Genomic DNA, 24880 nt, shown 5'->3' with positions numbered 1-24880 from the left:
CCTGTCAACCGAACCTTTGTGGAGGACTCCCATATTTGGAGGGCCACTTTTCGCTTTAATTTCCAGTCGAGAGTTACACTAACGCCGTCTGTCGTACGAATAACGCCGCCGGGAAAAAAAAAAAAAAAAAAAACAGGCATCGACTAGTACCGGAGCTACGAAGCTATTCTCGGTTGATTCGTCCCTTGTCACCTTGTCGGCTCAGCTGGAACCAACAGCTGGCGTACCGTACGGAACTGACAAGTGTTGCGGTTAGCCACGCTGAAGTGCTAGCGCCGGATCCTCGCAAAAAATTGCAGGCCGTCGTGACCTGAATAATTTGGCCTCGTCAATGGAGTCGTTTGTCGCAATCAGGCCTAGTCTCATATCCAATCAATAACCAAAGCCTACAAAATAAATTCATTGTTCAGCTCGCTTCTCCACTGACTCTGATTATCCAGCTTTCAGAAATGATCGTCCATCGCCCACCGTACTCACGGGACAGCAGGGGATAACCCCTGAACGATCTGCTTCTGCCCGCCTCCAATCACCAGGATTAAAGGTGCCTCGCCCACTCGCATCAAACGCAGGGGTTCCCTTCCCCAGGAAGATTCACAATTAAAGATGCAATCAAGATGGGCACGACATGACGGGGCGGCCAGCGGAGACCAAGCTGCAACAGCTGTAATCATGATACGATTTGCACCCCATAGTTCATACCAACTTCAACGATAATATCACACTCCCACTTTCCCGAGAGATCGACGCTCACGTTACCTCACCAGGACACGGGTCGGAGGCATGTCAATCCATTAGCCACAGAGGCCTTGTTCTCAACTCCCAAAGCCTACAACGTCCAAAACGTCCAAGAGAATAAGAGTCCATTGGACCAGAAGCCACCTTCTGCCTCCAATTGAAGATGGCCTTCCTTTTGCTTTGTTCCTAGCACACACTCACTAACTGACTAGTTTTGAGTCCGGTCAACCGGCGTTGCCAATAAAAGAAACCGTCGAATGGGCTTCCTTCCAACCCTGCGCGATTGCTTTTTCTCCGAAGCCGCGCTAAACCGCCGCTATTACCCCTGATCTCGCCGCTTGTGTTTGCTTTTGCTGGTCAAGCGGCTGTCATCGTGGAGACACACATGCGCATGTTCATCTCTTGGGAACAGAGGCTTCCTGACCCGTTTGCTTTTTGCCACAGATTTCTTCGGCTAGTCGTCATTTTTTCTGCTGCAGGGCAACAAACATTGCCGTCTGGTCTCAGGATGATTCGGACGCTGCCTGACTTGGCATCTGCAGCCTGGCAACTTGGGTCCGTTTGGGTCGTTCGTCATTGAGGAGGAAAAAAGAAATTGGTGAGACGCTTCATGACAAGGACCCCAACACCTCGATCCCTAGAGCTCTACCAAACTCGAACTTAGACCTGGCCTTAGCTGATGCAGAGCAGACCCAACACGAAAGCCCCAGGCATTCCAACAAAGACTAGACGCTGAAACAGGCGGGAAATCGGTTTCGTTCTGCTTCCACCTTTGTTGTCACCCTCGCACGGACCGCGATTCATCTCATCTGTCCCGTTCGCCATGCACCCACTCACTTCGTTTGCTGACTAGATTGCAAACCTTGATGCTCCATTTCGCCCGAGCAACGAAACTGGACATTATTTAGTCAGCTAGTCTTCACTAAGCCCCTCTCTGCTCCAGAACTGTCTCAAGGGACAGCCTGGTGCCGTGCTATCCCAAAACCCCTACGGCGGCACCCGGCCAGCGGTGGGCTTTGTGTTCTAAGTTGGCTAAGGTATGAGAGATATGCGTTGAAGCAACACGCATAACATCTTCTTGGACCGAGACTGGCGCGTGAGCCGCGAGTTGGAGGCTCATTTTTACTTTCTGAGAAGAAAACCAAGTGAAGCTGTTTCGATGCCAGGCCACCGCCTGACAAACGCATCAACCCAGATTAGATGGCGGAGCAGACGGCTACCCCAGCTCCCCGTCCGGTCCTAGGTAGTTCTCTCATCTCATCTAATGCATTGGTGGTGGAGGATCAGTGACTCTCCCGTATGGAGAACGGGTGTGCTACCCATGCAACACGACGTTGCCCAAGCTCAAGTACAGGTACCATAGTACCGATGCTAGTGCTGCGTACCATCTTGAATGCACGAAGCCTTCAACCCAGTCTAAACGTCGCCCTAGCGTGGGCTCTATCTGCTAGCTGGTGTGCTCTCTCATGTATGCACTTCATCCAGCCTTAGCACCTTCGCACGACTCATCCCGTCGCATTGTCCTCCATTTCTTTTTCTTCCAAGGCCCGCCCAGGATCTGACGCTACTCTATCCGTCTGCTCAACTTTTAGACTGCCTGGTCCCCCTCCCATCAGCTACCACCCTTCCCTTCTACCCATTTTCCTCTAGCAGCAGCTTCTGCTCTCACCCCGTCCCTCGTATACCCTGCGATCATCGTTCAGTTGATAGCCATTCTTTCCAGCAATCCAATTCTATCAACATTACCGTGGGCTGCTCTTTCGGTTTATCATTAGAACCTCGTTTCCAGGGTCCGCCAAGCGGTTTGACTACCTAAAAGTAGGCCGCCACATGGCTGGCGAAAAGCTGTGACAATGGGCCTCTTGAAGTTCTTCTCATCCAAAAAGTCATCAGAAAAGTCAGCGAACGCCATTAGATCGCAAGCCTACGATGCTACCGCCCCATCTCTCCCACCGACTCTTGGTAGGGCTCCAGTTCATTCCGAGTAGCTTCGAATTCAACTAATAAGCTTAGGAACTTATCCCGTTGCCGGCAATGGTCCGACTAACGTCTTTGAAGACCTGCAGAGGTCACATCACAAAATGAGCGAAACCAACTTGTCTCTTGCAGCCGGTTCCGAAACTTCTGTCCCTGTTCTGCCTGCTCCGAGGTTTCGCGATGCCAGTGTTGAGCGTCCCAGCTCTGCTCCGAATGGCGCAGGCCCGAGCTCGGCATCACTGTCAAGTCATGGAAGAAGAGACTCGTCCAGGGGTCCACAACTGTCGTTCAGAAGACTGAGAGTTGGCTCAATGACATCGTCGACGGGGTCGCCAGTGCCGCGACGAGTAAGCCATTCACCGGTGGTATCTTTGGAGAATGAGCCCTTTAGCCCGCCGAAGGCTCCGTTTGCACATTCTCGTCACTTTTCGATGCAAAGCAATAGCTCCATGGCTAGGAATTTTATCGACATCCTGGATGCGCAGTCTGAAATAAAGCCGTCAGGATTCCAGAACCGGGTAAAGGCGGCGGGGGTTCGGGACTACGGGGAGGATGTTGCTGACAGGAACATTGGCGTGAACGGAGTGAATTTGGCCTCTGAAAAGGTTCAAGAGTTTTATGCCAAAGCCAGCAGCCCTCGTGATCGTCGGGATGGCGCTATCACATCATTTGGCTCGAGAACTCAGTTTGCGGACCAAGAGCAACTATCCAGACCTTATCAGGGCCACGAGTCCATTAACGCGGGAGCTCGAACATTGTCTTTAACGTCGGGCACACTCAGCAAAATCCCGTTTCAAACCATACTCTTTTCACCCGAGAGGTCTCAAAGACATGAGAAGATCGTCGAAGATGTCCCGCAGTCGACTCGCAACCAACGAAGACAGTCTCTAGGATCTTATATCCCGACTACCCCGTCCAACGGACCGCTAGGTCTTCGTATATCTGCCACCGATACGCCCGTTTCTTCAAACAATAGGAGAACAGTACGGCATTCTGCAACTAGCGAAGGATCCCCCGTCGACGAACTGGGGATATATACATCCCAACCAAACGGATTGCCATTGTCGCTGAAGGCGTCGCAGAAACCTGCCTACGTGGTCCGGCAAAATTATTCACTACCGGTACAGCAGCGGCCAAAGACATCTAGTCAGGCTGAGATGTATCAAGCGGTGAGGCCGCCATCGCGCGGAGGGTCAGTAGCCAATTCCACCCTATCCTCCCCAACCCTGAAATCGCCTTCTAAGCGGCACACACTTTCCGCGACAGGCACAACCTTCCGCCACGGCGAATGGTTGCGGAGTGCTAAGCCTGACGAAGGGAACGGTACAAGAGGGTGGGTCGGCCGGGTTGAGGTTGAGAGCCATGTTGATTCTGCGGAAGTGTCCTCGCCGGCGCCTTCACCGCGTTAGTGTTTCTCGTCGCTTTCTACCGTTTCTATGACATGCACTGAACATATCAGCTAACATAGTCTCTCGGCAGATGTGATGAGGAGTGGCCACTCGTGGCGTGATGGCCAAGATGAGCGTTTGAACAGCCATGGGTCGCCGTTTGGCAAGGTCAGGCTCGACGAGATCTACGAGCATGTGCCGATGCGCAGGAGCAGTCTGCGTCACTGGTCGATATCTTCAGCAACACCCACAATGTCTAGCTCCAGCTCGTTCCACCGTCCACAATCACGACATACAACTACAACTTCGGTTGATCTGGCGACAATGTCGTCGTTCATGAACGATAGTCTCCCCTCGCTGCATAGCAGATCTGGCGATCATACTTCATTCACTACGGCGCTCGAGAGTTCTTTGCCCTCGCCTCTCGACCCGATAGCATCTGGTGCCGGATTCAATATCGATGACTATTTGTCGTCGGACGATGACATTGACGCGGACTCATTCATCACGACACGCTATCGAAATTCGGGGGTTGATGGATCTCATGAAGCAGACCTCCTGTTTGACGACACAGGATACGGCATAGGTGGCCTACAGTTGCCGGGCCTATTTGACAGCCTCGTGACTGTTCCCGACCCTACTCTTACTTCACCGTCACACCCCAGTATCAGACGTTCCAACGACAGCCCAATACGCTTACAGCGGAGGCTATCTCTCGACCCCAGGGTGGAAGCCCCCATCTTCTCCCTCGGCGAGGAAACCGGGGAGGAAGACGTCGAGCCGGATGAATATAATGTTCTTCCGGTCAGGGCGGACCTGGCGCTGGGTCGGCGGGGAACCAGGAGAATCTCGGCCATCGGAACAACGTACCAAAGAATTGAGGAGGAAAAGGAGGAAAAGGTTGACGTGCGGGCAGCCGTGAGACTGCGCAAGGAGGCCAAGGCACGGCAGCGGGCCATGGCGAGAATTGACCGGTTGGAGAAGAGAAAGGCTCTTGTTACTGACTCTTCAACTGAGGCGGGTTTCATTCAGGCTAACTGATATTGTGGAAGCTGCATGGCTCTCATATATGTGTTGCTTGGACGATGGACGGATGCATGTGGATTTTGGATTTTGAAGATGCCACTTTTTGGAGTTTGAGTTATACCCAGGGACTGACTGAATATCTATGGATGAGGCAGAATAGGATGATGAGCGTTTGGTTTTTGGTTTTTTTGGTTATAGATGCGCAGGTTAACAAGCGAACGGCGCGAGCTGGGATGTTTTGGTGGTACCATTACGAGTCCAAGTGCTTCTGGAATAGAGCTTATGATAAGACAATTTCGGTTTTCGCAAATTGTATATCGAACAGAACGCGGGTGATCCCTGATCGTTGAAACCAAGTTTGAATAGCTCTGAGGGGCACGGAATAACAAACAAGTTTTCGTATTAAATAGTGCATAAATGACCACCTACATGTTTAGTTTCGGTGGTTGTTACCGTTCGGTCCTCGTGGGGAATCATTACAAGTGATACAACTAATGCAAAATGGCCGCAAAAATCCACAGGAACCAGAGAATAAACAAACGCTGCAAATGACGGGATTTTCCCCATCCAAGATGTAAAGAACACAAGCATGCGTAATTTTCCCCGCTTTCCTCGAACAAAGCCACCCCCCAAGACCAAAGCAAACACAACTCCTAATGTTTTCAACCGCACACGCATACCATCTCTTCGTTACGAAAACGCAAACATACCCTGCTGCACGCCCTCGTCCCCGCCGCTCCCGCCGCCGAGGAACGTGCTCCAGTCCAGCTCCGTAAGCTGCTCGTCGCACCACCCGAACAGGTCCATACCGCCGTCTGTCGTGGCGGACGGCGTGCGGATCGTGGACCCGGCGTTCGAGCCGCCCTCGACGTCGGCCGTGACGGCCTCGTACAGCGCGGCGACGATGTCCGGGGCCCTGTCGGACGCGCGCATCCACGGGCGCATCTCGGAGAAGAGCTCGAGGGCCTTTGTCAGGCTCGCGCACCAGGATTGCACCGCTGGCGTGGTTTCTGGAGAGCTGACTGAGACGGAAGATGCGGTTGGAGGGGCCGGGGTCGTTATTGATGCTATTGGGCCCATTGCCGTCGTACCTGCGGCTGAAGCAGAGGCCCGTCTCGTCTGTGAGCTTTGTTGTTGTTGCTGTTGCTGCTGTTGTTGTTTGCGTGCAGCGGATGTGCGGTTTGTTTCTATGGCTATAGAGAGGAGGGGAACCATACAGGCCTGGAAGAGGTACCACGCCGAATTCCAGACGTGGACGCGGTTGGGTGTCCAGTAGAGCGTTATCGCGTCAATTGCTTCTCCGGCCACCGACCGGCAGGCATCGACTAGGGAGAGCTCGTCCGGCGAAGGGACCAGGGGCTCGGATGAAGTAGTGCTGCTGCCTCTCTTCAAGCTATGGTCGTGGGCGAGGTATAAAAGGAAGCAGCGGGAGAGGATGAGACGGACGTTGAGATAGCGGTTCCGCATGAACTCACGGGCGACGGTCAACCGTGGGGGGGAGTTTGCCGGGCTCTTGAGAGACTCAGGGAGGGAGGCGTGCCAATCTCGCAGTTCACGGTCGAACGACAGGGCCTCATGAGCTGAGAGGCGCGCGGGTTGTGCGAAGCGGTGCTGGATCCGATCGCAAATGTGACAGAAATGGCAGCTCGCTCGCAAAGACGCCGCAACATGGTCGTCGGGGGATAGGGGCGTCGGTAGGTGCGTGTCCATTGTGCTGCTGTCCCAGCGGCCGCATGTGGGACGGCCGAGGGTCATGCTAGCCCATGTGTCGAGGCAGAAGAGGCTCCACCAAGTGCGGCGACGGGTTTCGGTGCGGATACTGTGGTTGTTGTGCTCGGAAGTGTGGTCTATCGAAGCGCGATGGCTGCGTATGGGTTCGCGGTGCAGCCCGAGGGCAATGGCGACACGGTGGGCGGCACCGAGGACTGCGTAGGCCATGTTGGGAGAGTTACGGTAATGGAGGTAGTATCCGCCTAAAAGACACAGGGCCTGCAGGCTTTCCATGTTGCCGGAACCTAATGAGTCGAGACCCAAATGGGCGCGTGCTTCTTTGTAGTATTGTACGTGTAAAGAGTCGCTCCCTGAGGCGACGGAACCGAGAGTGAAGACCATGTTGAGGAGTGCAAGCCAGGAGTCGTCATGGCGGGCTCCTGAGGCGTAGGTGCGACGGAAGTCATCTTCACTTAAGATGGGGGTTATTGGGTGGATATGTTCAAAGTAGAATTCTATACAGCGCTGTTCACGAAGGGGATTCATGCCAGGGCTGGGAGTGCCGAGTAAGGATAATGATGGGAAGGGTTGCTGGTGCTGCGACAAGGCTGACGAGGACTCGGCCCAGGACTTTGCGCGCTGGGCGGTATGCTCTTTGGCAGCGGGGCAGAGACGGAATATGGCTCTGAGAACAGCGCTCATGGAGGTAACACCGAGATATGAACGGCGGTGCTGATCTGTCGCGAGAGAGATGGCGTTAATGTCATCGCTGGCGCGAAGGGTGGCCGCGGGCTGGTGGGCGGCGGCGGACTCGTCCCATCGTCTGTCATTGCCGGTCTCGCCATTCTCGGAGATCTGCGTGGAGTCGTCAGGGCCGTTGTCGTCATCATCATCATCCTCATCTGCGGCGGAGATGCCTGTGGGTGACGGATCTTGTTGAGAGATGGGTGGAAGGCTGTAGATTGACTCTCGGGGAAGGAGGGCGAGAAGCTGTGGGCGAGATTTGCCGACGAGAGCCTCAAAGGGAATATTAGGAAAGAGTTCATGCAGGATGCGAGATTGAGCTTGTAGTTGCTCCGAGGCCTTTTCCAGCGTGCTGTACAGGATGTTAGTATATAATATCTCTCATACTGACATAATGAGTGACTGAGAGGCTGAGTGAGATGAAATGGGAGGAGTAAGACTTACCTCCGACTTACGGCATGTCGTTTGCTTCGCTGCCTGTACTCGCAGGCGTCTGCAACCTTGTAGTATTGACAACTAGCGCAAGGATGACCGCCATCACATTTTACTTTCCGTCTTGTACATTCCTGACACGACCGGTTCACCTTCCGCGAGGGGATCGGAGATCCCGATGCTGAGGCTGCCGGGCTACGGCTGTTAAATGAGTGGAACATGGCGTGCGTTTGTATGTATGTGTGTCCGTGTGCCTTGGTTACCGTTCCTCCTGTAGATGTCGTAGGCACTTACACGGTGCCCGGCGCGCAGTAGCAGCACCCACTGGAACGGGCCTCATTTGGGGTGTGTGCGGAGGCGAGAGGAGGGGACGGAATGAACGGGCCTGGTCTGGAGCTGGAGCTGTGAGGTGCATGCGATGAAGAAATGTGGGTTGACAAAATGGAAGGGTGAGGTGACTTTTTGGAGGGGACTGAGTGGGAAATTTCAAGAGAAGGCACGCGGGGGAGTGGAGAGCTTAACATGGGGAAGTGTGGAGATGGATGGACCTGATTTTGATGCTAGTTTTGGCCCTTTTGACCGGGGTTCAGGGAGGCCGGAGGAGACCGGGATACGCCGTTGGGGACAAGCCGAACCAGTATGAAGCTAGACAGGCCGGCCGGTTTTATCTTGATATATACTCTGGCCAATGCAGATTTTAATATATGGTAGAACTGTTCTGGGTGCATATTTGTGAGGCATCGAAAAATTTGCCTTTAGATACCTGGTTTAATATTCTCTGTACGTAAATAAATAAATCGTCGCAACACCGACAGAAGAATGAGATCCTTGATTTGCTCAGTGAGCTTCTAATACAAGCAGTAGTAGCCTATGATAATGTAAGAATTACTAGCTCGTGCCTTCAACCACATTGGCATCCTCCACAATCTTAGATCCAAGATTCAGAGCAACGACAACTTCTAAAAAAAAAAAAAAAAAAACTAAACGCAGTCACCTACCATTTGAGTTTCGAAACCATTACTTGTTTTCACCTTATACAGAGATGCTAATCCTCCATCGCAAATCGAATAGAGGTTTCCAAAGGCATCTCTTGAGACAACTAACTCGGTACGAACCTCAAAAAACTATATTCTCCTCGATCCGAAGAGCTTGATCGTGGTCGCTCGTGGATTTCTTACAAGAAATGCGGAGTTGTACAGATACAGCCAGATTAGAGGTGTGGTAACTGTGAGGATACAATATTCTGCGATGAATGTGTCGAATTTGTGCGCCAGTACCATGGAGGCCATGTCCTTAACCACAAAACCATCCCGGATCTCGCTTAGCGTTTGAATGAGCTGGCTGCGAAACCTCTCTCCGTGGAGGAAGTCCAACGACGGAAGATAATGAACTCTGGATACACAGCGCTCAGAATGCCCTTCAACTGTTGCCCTACTTGCCTTGATCATCGCCCAGTGACTACTAAAACCACCTAGCAGAAGTCATCAAACAATTACATTGATCGCGAGGCTGAGTTTGCAGCTTGACCGCCACAAATGAGATTAGTCCTTGCGACTGCGTCAGTATTGCATCTTCTAAACTTGTAGGTTACAACTTTGAGTCTTGAGACCGTGGTAACCTGTCTGATGCTCCAACATATGTCCATCGCAACTCTTCCGCTGTGACAGCGTGCCCAGTTATCTTCACGACATGTTTCTCCCCCGGCACGATATCAAACCCATTATCGCTCAGGCTCAGACCTTCTCTCTCCTCGAAGACGAATGCTTTAACCGGAAGTTCGGCGGACACTGTCACCTCATCTCCGGATGATGACCTTTCAATACTAATTTTTCGATCGGATAGGTCCAAGTACTTCAGCGGCTGGGGCCAAGCCGTGTCCGTTGCCACAACTGTATTGCCAACGCTTAATGTAGCGTGAATGACAAAGGGGTCATGACGACGAACACTGATGGTAGCATTGCTCTCATCTTCAACAGGTCTGTGATATTTCAGATGTTGGTCCTTAAGCACCTCCGTCGTCCCGTTGGGTTGTGCAGACACCCTTGTCGAAATCTGCGGAAACACCTCTCGCCCGGATCTGATCGAGACGAATTGGATCACCAAATTAACCTCTACTTCTTGAAGCTTGCTGCTGGCTACCCAAACATCGAATTTGGTGTCGTGTAGCAATGTGGGATCAGCGTGGCCAGAGGTCCATTCAGGGCAGCTCCTTGATATGCCCACATCCAAAGGTCGTAACGCTCGGGATATAGCGTAGTAAGAAGGTTTTTTGACAAGGTAGTAGTCGACTATGGCCCAAGACATGGTCGGCCAGCAGTCGTTGAGCTGCCATACTAGCACTCCGCCGCATTTCCGCGAGCCTGCCTTGCCCCACATCCGCCTCCATGACTTATATGCATACTTCATTGTCTCGGCCTGAAGAACTTGCGTCAAGTGAGTAAAGGCCGGCAGGTCGTATTTGACCCGAAAGTTCTCGCAAAGATACGTGTTAAGACGCCGTTCGTGATCACCAGCCTTGTTTCTGAAATCCATCGAGATGGAACCAGGGTACTGCTGGCTGGGATCGGTGATCATTCTACGAGTGGTTTGCAAGTGGGGGTATGCCTCCATCCCGAACTCGCTGACGAAACGACCGCTGAGTTGGTCGCTGTCTTGGTAACGGCTCATTTGTCCATGCCAGACTATGCTTCTGTAAGTGACTGAATTTCGATTGTAGAATGAAGGAAGCGGGAAGACTTACTATTCCACTGGTGGATGTCACCAACTGTGGGGTCAGTCGTGTGCTTTCCGTCTCCCCAGGGGCTGCCTGGATGATAGATGGCAGACGGATCTTCTTCCGCCAAAATCTTGGGTAAAAAGTATTCGTAGATATATCTTGCTGGAAAGGTCGTTTTAAGCCAGGATTCGGGATCTTTGTCGTGAAGGTTGTATTCAAGCTTATACCTCTCCTGAACCTGGTAATCTTCGTTGTTGCCAGCCCATATCACAATCGAGGGGTGAGATCGTAGTCGCTGAATATTTTGCCTTGCTTCCTGCTCGACACTTTTCAAGAAGGCCGGGTAGACAGGATAGTTGCCACATACGAAAGCAAAGTCGTGCCACACAAGAATACCGAGCTCATCACAGGCGTCAAAGAATGCATCATCTTCGTAGACGCCCCCACCCCAAACTCTGATCATGATTTGGTTACCCTCAACCAACAACTTCATCCAATCTAGATATCGCTGGGATGATATCTGCGAAAGGAAGCTATCAGCCGGAATCCAGCATGATCCGCCGGAGAAAATGTCGATGCCGTTGATGCGGAAGTAGAACGACTTCCCGAAGAGGTCCTTCTCCTGAACCAGCTCGGCGCGGCGGAATCCGAAATACTTTGACATAGAGTCAGACTTTACGTCTCCCCGAGAGAGCTCGACAGACAACTTATAACGAGATTGTGCCCCGTAGCCTGCTGGATGCCAGAGACTTGGATTCTCTATCCGGAAGTTCGCCTCAACCAGGCCGTCAGAGTTGACTGAACACTCTTCCCTGAAGACGGTGTTGCCATCCAGAGACAGTTCAAGAACGACACTGTCAGTCCCTGGAGACGCACTATCAACTTGAGCATATACCTTTCCTGAGCAAGCACTCAGATCCGAGGAAAGCTCGTATTCCATTGAAATTTCGTTGATTCTGCAGGAATACTGTTCGAGATAAACAGGACGCCAGGGTCCCGCAGTCATCAGAATCGGACCCCAATCCCAACCCCAGTTGTACTGAGCTTTACGAACCGGGATACGACCTTCTTCAGTCTGTCTCGCAAAATGTTGATGCTCGGGGTGCTGTTGCACAATTTCACGACCCCGATGAAGTGCGGAGCGAAACACAAGCTCCAGGACATTGTCATCTCCGGGTTGGATGATATCAGATACATCTATCCGATGACTGAGATGCATGTTTTCTGACTCGAGAATTTGGACACCGTTCAAGGTGACTGTAGCAAATGTATCAAGGCCCTCAAACACGAGCGTCGTCTTGATCCCCTTTCTGGGAGCGTTTGGAGCGTTAAACTGCGTCCGATAAACCCAGTCCTTTTCTGCAATCCATTGTGCCGATAGTTCGTTCAAGTCGACAAAAGGATCCTCAATTCTATTTGATTATTTAGCTCTGTCAACCTGACTTTGACCTAATTTCTATACTCACTTTCTGTTGGCTAATAGATCAAGATGCACCTGAGTTGGCACCTGCTGAACTGGCAGCCAATCTTCAGAGTTCTGGTCAAGTTGCTTGAAGGACCAACCACTGGCCAACTCATGACGCGTTCGATACATGATTTCGGTTCCTCTGGCCAAGAGAGTCAGGTTCATGCACAAGGCCAGCCATTTCGGTTCATTCGGTCACTTGACGAAAGCTGGCTTATAACAATGGCAAATGCGGTTCTTCACCTTCGCAAGCGACTGTACCGCACTCGTCGGCAAGATGAGATGCCGAGGACTTCGCACACCTCGATGCTGAACTCCAGTGTGGTGTGCTTGGCTGGGGACGCAGGGTATAATAGAGGACCCACTTGGTATATGGAAGCTTATATTCCCGCATCCAAATGAAGCAACTGGCAGTTAAAAAGCCCGTATTAGCCCCTTACGGAGGAATAGGGAAATTGCAGCATGTGGAGGATGGAGGCGGGGAATCGTGCACTACTGACATGGATGAGCCAGGTCGACGACGGGCCCGTTAATTCCGTGGCTCGAAGGATTTCACGACTTTTTTCTTCGCCCTCGGCTTGAGGCGGTCAGATAGGAGGTGTTTAACGGGTCGCCATTCAAATTTTCGTCACTATGAGTAGAACGCTGTCTCTTGCTGAGGGTAAGTGAATTAGAAACATACACGTTTGTTGTGAACGTTGCTAACTGATCGCCAGTGCAAAAGCATCGAACTGCTGAGGATTGCTGGATGGCACTTCACGGCAAGGTTTATGATGTGAGAAAATGATGTCAAAGTCGCTTTCAGATGTTGGTGTTTGGACAAGAATGAGATTATTGACTTGGTTCTGGCAGATCACTGCGTTCCTTGCTAGCCATCCTGGAGGCAAAGCCATTCTCCTGAAGAACTCTGGCAAAGATGCGACGAAGGCTTTTGACTCATTTCATCCCATAGAGTTGATCGATGAGCATCTCAAGGAAGACCAGATTCTTGGTACTTTTGAAGCAGGCACAGCGGATGGGCCGTCAGATAGTGGTAGCTCACCGGATGCGGTGGCTCAACAGCCTGCACCTCAGGTATCCGAGGAATTCGTGCCTCCGGTATCTCACATTCTCAGCATTTCAGAGATGGAACAATATGCCATGAAGAAACTCAGTCCTAAGGCAATCTCATACTATGCGTCCGGCACCGACGACGAGGTTACAAAAATTGGAAACGGAACCATCTTCAGATCCATTCTCTTGAGGCCCCGCGTTTTTGTTGATTGCACGCGGTGTTCTCTTGAAACTACCTTGATTGGAAACAAAGTCGGGATGCCCCTTTATGTCTCTCCTGCAGCAATGGCCAAATTGGCTCACCCAGTAGGAGAAGCAGGCATTGCGGCCGCGTGTTCAAAGTTCAAGGGGCTGCAAATCATAAGCAAAAACGCTTCCATGTCTCCGTCGGCGATAGTCGAGGCAGGGCCGGATGCAACTTTCGCCTGGCAACTCTACGTCTTGAAAGACATTGAAACCACAGAGAAGACGCTCGCTCAGATCCGCGCTATTCCTCAGATCAAGTTCATTGTGCTCACTCTAGACGCACCTTTCCCGGGCAAGCGAGAAGCAGACGAACGATTCAAAATGGCCGAGGTTGAGGGAGGAGCGCCACCACAGGTTTGGGGCACTGAATCAGGCCTCACATGGAAGAAAACCCTGGCTTGGCTCAGCAAGCACACGTCCCTGCCGATCGTGCTAAAGGGCATCCAAACCCATGAAGATGCGTATGCGGCTACACTTTTCCCGAGCGTAAAGGGCATCATCATTTCGAACCATGGCGGTCGGGCATTGGACACCACAATGACACCTGTTCAAGTGCTTCTAGAAATTCGCAAATTTTGCCCGCAAGTTTTTGATAAGATCGACGTTTTGATTGACGGTGGCGTCAAGAGAGGAACCGATATTGTCAAAGCATTAGCATTGGGGGCTAAGGGCGTTGGCATTGGCAGAGCCGCACTTTACAGCTTGGCCGTTGGGGGGCAGGCCGGAGTTGAGAGGGCGTTACAAAGTAAGTGCATTGGAAGTGGAGTGTATGTTATCGGTTACTAACAACGTTAAACGTAGTCCTTGCAGACGAGACTGTCACTGCGATGAGGTTGCTTGGGGTTGAACGGGTAGATCAACTTGGACCAAGACACGTGAGCCGAAACTGAAAATAGTCCTAAACAGAAAACCTGACAGCCACTGACATATCCTTTCTACAGATTAACACGGATGGATTGCAACCAAGACTGTATAGCGGGCCCTCTGGCCTTGAAGAGGTAGAGAGAGAATTGAAGGCAAAGTTATAAGTCACGTGAAATAAAACTTATTAGATGTAAAATTTGGAAGACCATTGCATAAAACAGGAATCATTAGCCATAAAACCCATCATTTCGTTTCGTTTGACCTCCTAGTCATCACCACAGTTGTGCACTGAAACTAAATATCAACGGTACGATACGGAGATCACGATTGACCGAGTTTTGGTACGGGTCATACAAGTTCTTTCAGAATCAGATCAGGCATTTCCTCGTACTCAAGATAAACCTACTCACGTGCTATGACAATCATTTGCGCAGAACCCTTTAGTTTGGCCTCGGAACTGGAGGCGCATGAATGGTTCATCACCTAGAACCCAAATAGTCTAGACCATGATAAAGCGGTGCTGTAGCCCCGTATTTCCGTTCATTCAAAACGAAAATTTATATCCCCGTGTGGGTCATGAGTCGCCCGCGGCACGAAACGTCTCTGGGGATGCAAATCTGGGGCCCCAAATGCTTGCAGGGAGTTAGCGGGGAGCGGAAACGTCCGGAGACAAAATCGAACCTCCATACATATTTAGAAGACTCACGTCCCTTTCCAAATTGTCGTGCACAACTTTCGGCAAGTACTCAGCCAAATCAAGATATTCTCAAGGGGTGTGTTGTTCAATCAATCGCCTTCTGCTTTTTCTTCACTGAACTCAAGAATATCTTTGAATCAAACATTAGACTTGGCAGTCTCAGTGGGTGCACAATGGACAGGGACAGAGCTACGGACAATGTCGTCCATAAGCAGGTTGACGATGCAGACACGGGTGTCGATACTTATGCTGCCATTATGGCGACACAGAAGCCCGATCCTCGAGGGCCGGGATACATCAAGTTGTATGTTCTTGCCTCTATGGTATTTCTGTGTTCAACCATGAATGGTAAGTGGAGCCTCTCTTGAGAAAGTGTTAAAGAAATGGTGTGCTAATTTACTATTCAAGGCTTCGATAGTTCTCTTATGGGATCCATCAATGCGTTGCCTAACTACACTGAGTACTTTGGATTACCAGCCAACGGAAACACGAGCACCGGCATCGTGTTTGCCATCTTCCAGGTAAGCTTTTGGCGGTCCAGCCTTGGAGGTCTGCATCCATCTGACCGTTTGTACTAGGTCGGTCAAATGTGCGGTGCCCTTTTTATCTGGATGGCAGATTGGTACGGTAGAACATGGCATATCTTTTTCGGTTGCCTAGGAGTATGTATTGGGACAATAGTGACCTCCCTTGCTACCAATCTGCCCATGTTCATTGGAGGACGGTTCATCTTGTCCTTTTTCGCAACCTGCGCTCATACCTCTGCACCTCTGTACCTGGTCGAACTTTCTCCTGCCGCATACCGAGGAACAATTGCTGGCATGTACAACACCTTTTACAACGTGGTACGTTGACCATGAAGAAGTGAAGTTGAAAGATAAATTAGCCCGATTGGTGCTAATGCATGTAATGGCAGGGCTCCATCTTGGCGACGTCGGCAGTTTACGCATGCCATCTCCACCTCAGCGACAAGGGCGATTTGGACTGGAGAATTCCTCTTTGGCTGCAAATGGTCTGCCCGGGCCTTGTGTGCTTGTTGATCAAGTTTTTCCCAGAGTCGCCTCGTTGGTATGTTTTTGTGGCTTTGAATCAAACCCTACCTGCCACTAACAGCAATGCAGGCTCGTTGCCAAGGACCGACATGAGGAGGCCAGAAACATCATCGCAACTTATCATACCAACGGCGACCTGGACCACCCACTGGTTGACTTGCAGATGAGGGAGATGATCAACTCGATTGATCCGGCACACGTTCCGTCTTGGAGAGATCTATTCGATCTGCGAGTTCTGGTCGAGACCCGCTCCAGCCGGTACAGGTTGATGCTTAACATCGCTTTCTCCTGGTTTGGTCAGTTCAGTGGTAACAACATCAGTAAGTCAACGAAAGACCTACGGCCATTACACATATATTACAATACTTACTTTAACCCTTGCAGTCTCGTACTACCTCCCCATCATGCTTTCAGGTGTTGGCATCACCGACACAAACATTAAGCTAATCCTCAACATCGTCTACTCTGTTATTGGTTGGGTGTTCTCGACTGCCGGTTCGCGCCTCCACGACATCGTCGGCCGCCGCAAGATGCTTATTGCCACAACTTCAGGGATGGCTGCGTGTCTCGCAATTGTCGCCGGCTGCTCCGCCGGTTACACAGAGTACGGAAACAAAACAGCCTCCACCGTTAGCATTGCCTTCATCTTCATCTTTGGCGCAGTATTCTCTGCGGGATTCACTCCGATGCAGCCCATATATCCAGCAGAGGTTGTCAGTAACAAAATGCGTGCCAAAGCCATGGGCACGTTCAAGTTGACAGCTGGTGCTGCTGGATTTCTCAACACCTTCGTTGGACCAACTGCCCTTGCAAACGTGAGTACTCTCTCAAAAGGTTTAAAGACACCTGAAACTTTCGGCTTCATACTTACACATAAAAAAATAGATTGGATACTGGTTTTATGTCTTTTTTGTTGCTTGGGACAGCTTTGAAATCTTGTTCATGTACTTCTTTTTCGTGGAGACCAAGGGCTTTACATTGGAGGAACTAGACGAGATATTCGAGGCCAAGAACCCACGAAAAGCATCTGTCGAAGCGAAGAAGAGACAGAAGCAAATCATTAGGGAAGGAGGAGTAGTGGCATAGGGTTGTCGATGATGTAAAGATTTTCATAGTTAGGTATTATAATAATAGCACCAAACAACTTCAAAGCTTGGTACAGGTCTTTTGATAACCTTTTGAAACTTCAAAATGCGTGTATATGAAAGCCCTTGACGCCAGCATGGCGCTGTGAAAAAATGAAATTGCAGGCGTACCAGCTTACAGCTCTTCTTTTTTTTTTTTTTTTTTTTATGTCTAGTATCCGAAAGATAGTTGAACTTAATGACCAAGGCTGAAGCATAAGGTGTTTTCATCCGGTGCGGGCAAACAATTCAACAGAGCAGCAGCCTGATCTAGGTAAGGCTGTGGTACGGTAGGTAGGCACCTAGTATGCACACTTGCGCGCAACGCTGCCAAGAGCTTCACAATGGAACACGTGAATTTAACAGTGCACGTTAGAGGGTGCTTTAAATACTTGGCCGGAAAAGCATCTTTTGTACAGAGTGTGATTGGAGTATCTGGAAAGATGATGTGTCATCCTGCTGCAGCCAGGCGATGTCATTCGCTCGTTGTTTATCAAAATGCACATTTGGCATTGAGTTAAGGTGCGTCTCGAGCCACCTGCCACATTATCCCAACAACATCTTGTTGACGAGAATTTCAAGCCAAAACAACGAGAAACTCTACTCCAAATGACATCGTGCAACTTTTGCGCAAAGCTTTGTGTTGAGCTACTGAGCGATAATGACGTTCGATTCCATCCAAACTTGGAATCGCTTCGAAAGAGTGCAGAATCAGACTGCCCTTTCTGTGCCCTTGCATATACGGCGATTCGAACAACGACCAGGCGTGATGTTGTTACCGCCCTCCTGAACGGCGAAAGACCAAAAGATTACAAGGAGGGTCCATTTTACCCAAGTATATGGCTTCGTGGACAGATACATCCTTTTGAGTTGGGCACAAGATTAGGCCAGCTAGGTCAAAGCACACCCACCAGGATTTGGATATCTTGCGGAAGGTTTCCTCCCGACGTTGGGCTATCCGAAACGAATTCTGTTATCTCTTCAATGAGAACCATCCAGCTATTTTGTTTTGCGTAAGTCGAGTTGATTTCCTTTTCGCTGTGTTTGGCTGGTATGGATTAAACCTTAAACGGGGGGAAAAAAAAAGAAGAAGAAAAACTAGAAAAGTAAACTGATCGTATCGAGTTCGACAGTCTTCATCAATCGCCGGTTTCCTCGCTTTATTCAGATCGAAATTTTGGCCAGGACCCGGATCCAAATTCTTACATCTTATGGTCAAAGTGGTGTCTTAAGACATGCCATGATACTCATAAAATTTGTGCGCTTCAACGGTCACGCAAGATGCCTACGCGTGTCATAGAAGTGGGTACAAAAAGTCACAGGTTGCTTCCTACTGATGATTTGCAGGAGCCTTACGTAGCTCTTTCATACTGCTGGGGCCCAGCCATGGATACATTCAAGCTGACGCATGATACATACGCTGAAATGCTAGATGGCATTGCAGAGATCAAATTGGCAAAAACACATCAAGAAGCTATTGGATTTTCTCGCGCAATTGGTATCAAATACATTTGGATTGATGCGTTGTGTATTATCCAGGGGGATGCTGAGGACTGGGCAGCCGAGTCTAGACTTATGGACCAAGTCTATGGGAACGCAGCAGTGACCATAATAGCTGGACGGTCTTCCGATTCCCGCGATGGGTTCATCACACCGAAACTCGAGCAATCGGCGCCACCAGTTGCCTTACCACTATCTCTATCTAGGAAGGATGCACTTTACGTTGGGCTTTCCCGCACATATGCGACTGGGCCCGTGTCAACGCGTGGCTGGTGCTATCAGGAACAGATATTATCCAACCGCTCCATTCTTTTCAGTGAGGAGCAACTTGTGTTTCAATGTCGTGCCTGGACTTTTAGGGAAGATGGCAGCAGTGTCTTTAGCGGTTCACCAACTTTCCTCACACCAGGGGTTGCTTCGATGAAGGGAGATCTGGAGACAAAAAAGGAAAGCACGCTCAAATTGTGGTACGAGGGCCTCCACCTGTACACAAGGCGCAAACTGTCCAATCCTCATGACGTCTTCGCTGCCATAGCCTCGATCGCTGGACTGGCTCAGAAGATTCTCCGATCACGCTATCTGGCCGGTCTATGGGAAGACGACATTGTTAGAGGCCTGCTCTGGAAACCCCGTCATCACTTAGACAACAGCTTCAGACGTCCGGCGACTCGTCCCCAACCGACAGCCTTCGCGCCACCACCTGTGGTTCGCGCGCCTTCTTGGTCATGGGCTTCCGTTGAAGGGCCGACAATCCATGGCTACAAAATCAGTAATTCAAAACTCTTCAAAGAAGAGGGTTTCGTTCAGGTGAGGCCAGGCCTCGAAATTGGGTGGACTGCAGATATGAATTGTGATGTATCAGCACTACATATGCCATACTGTGAGCTCCATATACTCGGACGGGTGGGAAAAGCCATGATCATGGATACTGCCGTGGAACACTATCTACCAAATGACAGATATATTCAATGGGCGGGCAAAAAGAAGAAATATGGAACGCTACTCGCAAAAGCCGGAGACACCTATGTTGATAAGGGAAAACTTGATGAGCAAGTAGTTGCTGTAGGATTTTTTGATGTAGCTGAAGAAGCTTGTAAAGAGGTGTGGTGTTTGCTACTGCTTGAAAGGGAGGGTTTGATGTTGGTCAAACATGGGGAAAAGTGGACACGCACGGGATGGTTCCTCCTCGAAAATGGTTCCTGGCTGAACGGGGAGGTTGAAACTGAAGTCAAGCTGATATGAAATGGTCACAGCACCTATTTCATGGACGAGAGGAAGACGGAAGTGACAATCACAGAAGAAGCATGAAGTACCAATTGAGGACAGTGCTGAAAGGGCCAGAAAAAAGACCACAAGCGAAAGGATACCCTGGACTTAGCGTCTTTCAGCTGCAGGGATCAACTGCTTACAAAGTTCCTCATATCGGCCATATTCCAGCCAGTCCATACAGATACAGGGAGCGCTGCAGGCATCGGAATATCCATTCTACCATAATCAGTATAATTCCCAAATTAGGCCTCGGGGCAACAATATGCAAAGCTGACACGGAAGACATGCGGCGTAGCTGTGTAATGCCCAAACATATGCTGGCTTTGGTGCACAGGATGCCGATATACCCGAGAAATGCCACAGCTACATCGTCTAGTATAGGAAGAACGCAAAGACTAAAAATTCCATTGGGTGATACGCGTAAGCTATCCAAATTAGGTGACTTCTGCCTGGAAGAGAGGGATTTTGGTCTCGAAGCTGGAGGTGACGAACAATTTCTGATGGACAGAAAGTGCGTAAATACGAGAGGCGTCGTAGATGAATACGCGCAAGCCATCCAGGTTGTGTGGCTTCTGCCTAGAAAGAGATGTTCCTGTCTGGAAAAAGAGATGCACTAAATCGGTCCTGTTAAAAAGCTGAAAGGCTCGCCCAGTCTATCGCTTATACTAAGTCTCTCCTACCTCAATCATTTTGATACTTCACAACGCATTGCACATTGGAAATTCTTGGCAGAAAAAACCACCCGAAGGAAACCTTAACGATTGGATTTGGTATGGGTCAACTCAAGGTCTTGATTTGTGGTGGTGGTTGCGCCGGACCAGCTTTGGCTTTCTGGCTTGCACGTCTTGGTCACCACGTCACTATAGTTGAACGCTACCCTGCACTTAGAGCGACTGGTGCACAAATTGATTTACGCGAACAGGGCATTGAGGTTGCCAAACGAATGAAGCTCTTGGACATCATCAGATCAAAGCGAGTCGATGAGGCTGGCATGGCTATAGTTGACTCCGAAAACAAGGTTGTTGGAACCATGATGGCCAACACTTCTGGCAAAGGCGCCCAAACTGGAACCTCCGAGTATGAAATCATGCGCGGTGATCTGGTTGGGATACTCTATGATTCGACAAAGAAAAAGGTGGAATATCTCTTTGGCAAGACCGTGGATAGTTTCGAGCAAGACGAAAATCATGTATTTGTCAAATTTTCCGACAACTCGTCAGACAAGTTTGACATTTTGGTGGGAGCAGACGGTCAGGGTTCTAGGATTCGAAAAGCCATTCAACCAGAGAATTCCCCAGATCCTTACCGCAAACTGGGCGTTCATGCTTCATATTGGTTCATACCACGCATCAGCACAGACAACAACATCGGTACAGTCTATCATGCCGCCGAAGGACGAATGATCCTTCGAAGGAGCCATAGCCCAACCGAATCTCAGGTGTATTTTTTCCTAAGAGACGAATCCCCAGACGCATCCCTAATTCATCGGGGATCGGTTGAGCAGCAGAAGGAATTCTGGACACAAAGGTTCCGCAATGCAGGCTGGCATACGGACCGCTTCCTTGAAGGCATGAAAACCACAGAAAACTTCTACAGCCAAGAGATCGTCCAAGTCAAGACAGATACTTGGCATAGGGGCCGTGTTGTTTTGCTTGGAGATGCAGCACATTGCCCATCTCCTTTCACCGGCATGGGAACCACTACCAGTTTCGTTGGTGCATACGTTTTGGCTGGCGAAATTAGCAAACACTCGGGCGATATTCCTCTGGCATTTGCAAACTACGACAAAGTGCTTCGGCCCTTCATCAACGAGTCCCAAAGAATTATAGCCCCAGTGGTAAAGCTGTTACTCCCCGAGACGCGTTGGGGCGTCTCTGTACTACATTGGATCGTTTGGTTCGTTTCACTTCTTCGCATACCCGAGCTTGCAGCGAGATTTTCGAGCGAGGAGAGAGGTGGATGGCCATTGCCAGAGTACCCAGAGCTAGTGATCAACTAATTCACTCCTCAACGTGGACATATCTAGGCGAACACAGCGGGGCTTCATTATTTGGGAGGCAGTAGTGGCGAAACTCATCTCCAATGGTGTATAATATGTATCTTAGTACAACACTGCAATCAATCTCCCGACTCTAGAAGGAAGGGGAAAAAGAGATATCAATAATTTTTAAAAATCTGCCATATATTGCCCCCCTGCGTGTGTTTCTCAACTACATAACTTACTGCCTCGCAGTTGATTGTCACTGCCGTCGTCATCGTCATCTACCGTTCCACTAATACTTAAACAATGTGAGTTCAATATGTTGTTTCCTGCTAACTACCTTATGTGTCGCATGTCACAATAATATACATCTCGATTTCATCAGATTTGAAGAAGAGTACTGGATGGTTGCTTGTTTAAACTCTCGAATATGTTGTTCTAAATATAAGTGGACACTAGAAACAACAGTGGTGTAAGTCTAGGGGATTGCAATGGTCCCACATCAGCAGCATATTCCATCAAGCCTATCCGTTCATGGATACCTTATCGGTAAATATACTATCAGTTTTCACAGTGCTTGCAAAGCCTCTGGGCTGGTAAAGGTATCTGTCAATATATATGTATATAAAACGATATGGGGTTTTCAGTGTTCCATGATCATGCCTATAAGGCCATATGTCGTCTCCTGCAAATTTCCTCATAACGAGCATTTCATACTAAAGGACGGATAGTGCAGGCCTTGTCCCCTGTCCCTGGGCAGAAAGCGCGGAACCTTGAATGGCTTATATAATCATACATTAGCGTATCTGCAGGAGACTCGCGCTCACTGATAAGATAAGCAATGACCCGCCCCTCCAGATTTTTTTTCGGCTTTGGTCTGGATCGAGTTGCCTCAATCGCATTCACCTCCCAAAACCTTCGAAATCCGGATATCGTCGTAACGCCTACCAATACCAACATGAAGAGGAAGCACGCAGACGAGTCTGCACCCAAGGGTGAAAGCGAAAAGCGCGCAAAGACACAACAGCCCGCCAACAATCTCTCTTTCGCTGACCTTGGCCTCGATACGAGGCTGGTCCAGGCTGTCGCCGCGGAGAGCTTTAAGGAGCCAACACCAGTGCAACAGAAGGCAATCCCACTTGCCCTTGATGGCAACGATGTCGTTGCCAAGGCTCCTTGTGGCTCCGGAAAGACTGCATCCTATGTTCTTCCGGTGTTGTCCAGCATTCTCAAGCGCAAGAGTGTATGCTACTTCCCTTCTGGCCTATCACTTTACATTTGCTAACTGCTGAACCTTCAGACCGATTCTTCCCCTGCAACGACCGCCCTCATACTTGTCCCGACTCGCGAGCTGGCCGATCAGGTTTTGAAAGCTATTGAGCAGTTTTCGGCGTACTGCGCGAAGGATATCCATGCCGTCAAGCTAGTTGACAAGATCTCGGACGCCGTCCAACGCTCCCTATTGTCCAACTTCCCTGATGTTGTCATTTCCACACCAGCCACCGCATGGCGCAACATTCTTAACGACGCCTTGTCCCTCGAGAAACTTTCATGCCTTGTCCTTGACGAAGCGGATCTGATTCTGTCATACGGCTACAATGAGGATCTCGAAAACATTGCCAGAAAGCTGCCAAAGGGTGTCCAGATTCTGATGATGAGTGCGACCCTTTCAACAGATGTTACATCGCTGCAAGGAATCTTTTCCCGGAAACCCACGGTGCTTGATCTCGATGACGAAGAGACGGAGGGCGACAGCCTTTCACAGTTTGTTGTCAGCTGTGGGGAGGACGAGAAGTTTTTGTTGGCGTTCATTATCTTCAAGCTGAAGTTGGTGAAGGGCAAGTGTCTAATCTTTGTGAACGATGTCGACCGGTCATACCGTCTGAAGCTGTTTCTCGAGCAGTTCCAGGTCCGAAGCTGTATTCTGAACTCAGAATTGCCAGTCACATCCAGAGCCCATGTTCTCGAAGAGTTCAACAAGGGTGTATACGACATCATCATTGCGTCCGATGAGAAGAGCGCAATGGGTGCTGAGGAGAAGGATGAAGAGGAGGAGGGCGGGGAAGACCAAAAAGAGAAGGAGCCCAAGAAAAAGAAGAAGTCATCAAAGAAGGACGATGAATTTGGCGTTTCTCGAGGTATCGACTTTAAGAATGTGGCGGCGGTTGTGAACTTCGATCTTCCGACATCAGCATCATCATACACGCACCGAATCGGCCGTACAGCGCGTGCTGGAAGGACAGGCATGGCTCTGTCCTTCTACGTTCCCAAAGACCTATACCGCAAGCACTTGCCGACCAGCATCGAGACCGCAGAAAACGACGAGAAGGTGCTGGCTAAGATCAAGAGACAGCAAGCAAAGAAGGGCAAGGAAGTAAAGCCTTATAATTTCAAGAAGGAGCATCTGGACGCTTTCCGGTATCGTCTGGATGATGCTTTGCGAGCAGTGACAAAAGTGGCTGTTCGAGAGGCGCGTATGAGAGAGCTTAAGCAGGAGTTGTTGAAGAGCGAGAAGCTGAAGAGGTGAGATTTTCACTTGGAACGTGCTGCGGCACATCTGCAACTTCAATCTTGAGCACGACTGACAAAACTGGATAGATACTTTGAGGAGAACCCCACGGAGTTGCAGCATCTTCGCCATGACGGAGAGCTGAGAACAGCTAGACAGCAGCCTCACTTGAGGCATGTGCCCGAATATCTACTTCCCAAGGAGGGTAAGGATTCACTCACTTCAAACGACGTCGGGATGGTGCCATTCAGAAAGGTTGGCGGCAAGTTGAGGAATAAGAAGGGCAAGTTCGGCCGCGGCAAGAAGGTGGGAACGAGGAAAATCAACCCTTTGAAGACTTTCAAAGCAAGACGGAAATGAGACAGGTCTAGATTGCGTCCTAGTGCGCCAGC

The 24880-nt window shown here is 50.0% G+C and overlaps 8 protein-coding genes across 8 annotated transcripts; 6 read left to right on the top strand and 2 right to left on the bottom strand.

The window, feature by feature from the left end:
* Positions 1-2588: 2588 nt before the first annotated feature.
* On the top strand, positions 2589-5141 carry CTRU02_202515 (uncharacterized protein; the record flags this gene model as incomplete). The annotated part of the gene is made up of 3 exons (XM_036719930.1): positions 2589-2697; positions 2749-4116; positions 4192-5141. 3 exons carry the CDS (start codon positions 2589-2591, stop codon positions 5139-5141), a joined length of 2427 nt encoding a protein of 808 aa, XP_036588632.1.
* Positions 5142-5816: 675 nt separating this feature from the next.
* On the bottom strand, positions 5817-8427 carry CTRU02_202514 (C6 transcription factor; the record flags this gene model as incomplete). The annotated part of the gene is made up of 4 exons (XM_036719929.1): positions 5817-6223; positions 6257-7932; positions 8025-8213; positions 8276-8427. 4 exons carry the CDS (start codon positions 8425-8427, stop codon positions 5817-5819), a joined length of 2424 nt encoding a protein of 807 aa, XP_036588631.1.
* A 1172-nt stretch (positions 8428-9599) lies between these two features.
* Positions 9600-12322, bottom strand: CTRU02_202513 (Beta-mannosidase B 1; the record flags this gene model as incomplete). Its single annotated transcript, XM_036719928.1, has 3 exons — positions 9600-10693; positions 10753-12140; positions 12195-12322. The coding sequence occupies 3 exons, from the start codon at positions 12320-12322 to the stop codon at positions 9600-9602; spliced, it is 2610 nt and encodes an 869-aa protein (XP_036588630.1).
* Positions 12323-12941: 619 nt separating this feature from the next.
* On the top strand, positions 12942-14520 carry CTRU02_202512 (mitochondrial cytochrome; the record flags this gene model as incomplete). Its single annotated transcript, XM_036719927.2, has 4 exons — positions 12942-12968; positions 13046-14237; positions 14294-14367; positions 14434-14520. The coding sequence occupies 4 exons, from the start codon at positions 12942-12944 to the stop codon at positions 14518-14520; spliced, it is 1380 nt and encodes a 459-aa protein (XP_036588629.2).
* Positions 14521-15226: 706 nt separating this feature from the next.
* On the top strand, positions 15227-17191 carry CTRU02_202511 (Lactose permease 25; the record flags this gene model as incomplete). The annotated part of the gene is made up of 7 exons (XM_036719926.1): positions 15227-15401; positions 15462-15574; positions 15632-15898; positions 15970-16121; positions 16175-16425; positions 16490-16920; positions 16991-17191. The coding sequence occupies 7 exons, from the start codon at positions 15227-15229 to the stop codon at positions 17189-17191; spliced, it is 1590 nt and encodes a 529-aa protein (XP_036588628.1).
* A 647-nt stretch (positions 17192-17838) lies between these two features.
* Positions 17839-19971, top strand: CTRU02_202510 (uncharacterized protein; the record flags this gene model as incomplete). Its single annotated transcript, XM_036719925.1, has 2 exons — positions 17839-18242; positions 18363-19971. 2 exons carry the CDS (start codon positions 17839-17841, stop codon positions 19969-19971), a joined length of 2013 nt encoding a protein of 670 aa, XP_036588627.1.
* Positions 19972-20770: 799 nt separating this feature from the next.
* Positions 20771-21997, top strand: CTRU02_202509 (oxidoreductase; the record flags this gene model as incomplete). The annotated part of the gene is made up of 1 exon (XM_036719924.1): positions 20771-21997. One exon carries the CDS (start codon positions 20771-20773, stop codon positions 21995-21997), a length of 1227 nt encoding a protein of 408 aa, XP_036588626.1.
* Positions 21998-22937: 940 nt separating this feature from the next.
* On the top strand, positions 22938-24848 carry CTRU02_202508 (ATP-dependent RNA helicase dbp9; the record flags this gene model as incomplete). Its single annotated transcript, XM_036719923.1, has 3 exons — positions 22938-23222; positions 23280-24502; positions 24578-24848. The coding sequence occupies 3 exons, from the start codon at positions 22938-22940 to the stop codon at positions 24846-24848; spliced, it is 1779 nt and encodes a 592-aa protein (XP_036588625.1).
* Between the last annotated feature and the right edge of the window lie 32 nt (positions 24849-24880).

The sequence above is a fragment of the Colletotrichum truncatum genome (assembly GCF_014235925.2).
Source record: "Colletotrichum truncatum strain CMES1059 chromosome Unknown Contig_0001, whole genome shotgun sequence".
NCBI lineage: Eukaryota > Fungi > Ascomycota > Sordariomycetes > Glomerellales > Glomerellaceae > Colletotrichum > Colletotrichum truncatum.
The sequence above is the reverse complement of the archived record's forward strand: the minus strand, read 5'-3'. Positions and strand labels throughout refer to the sequence as shown.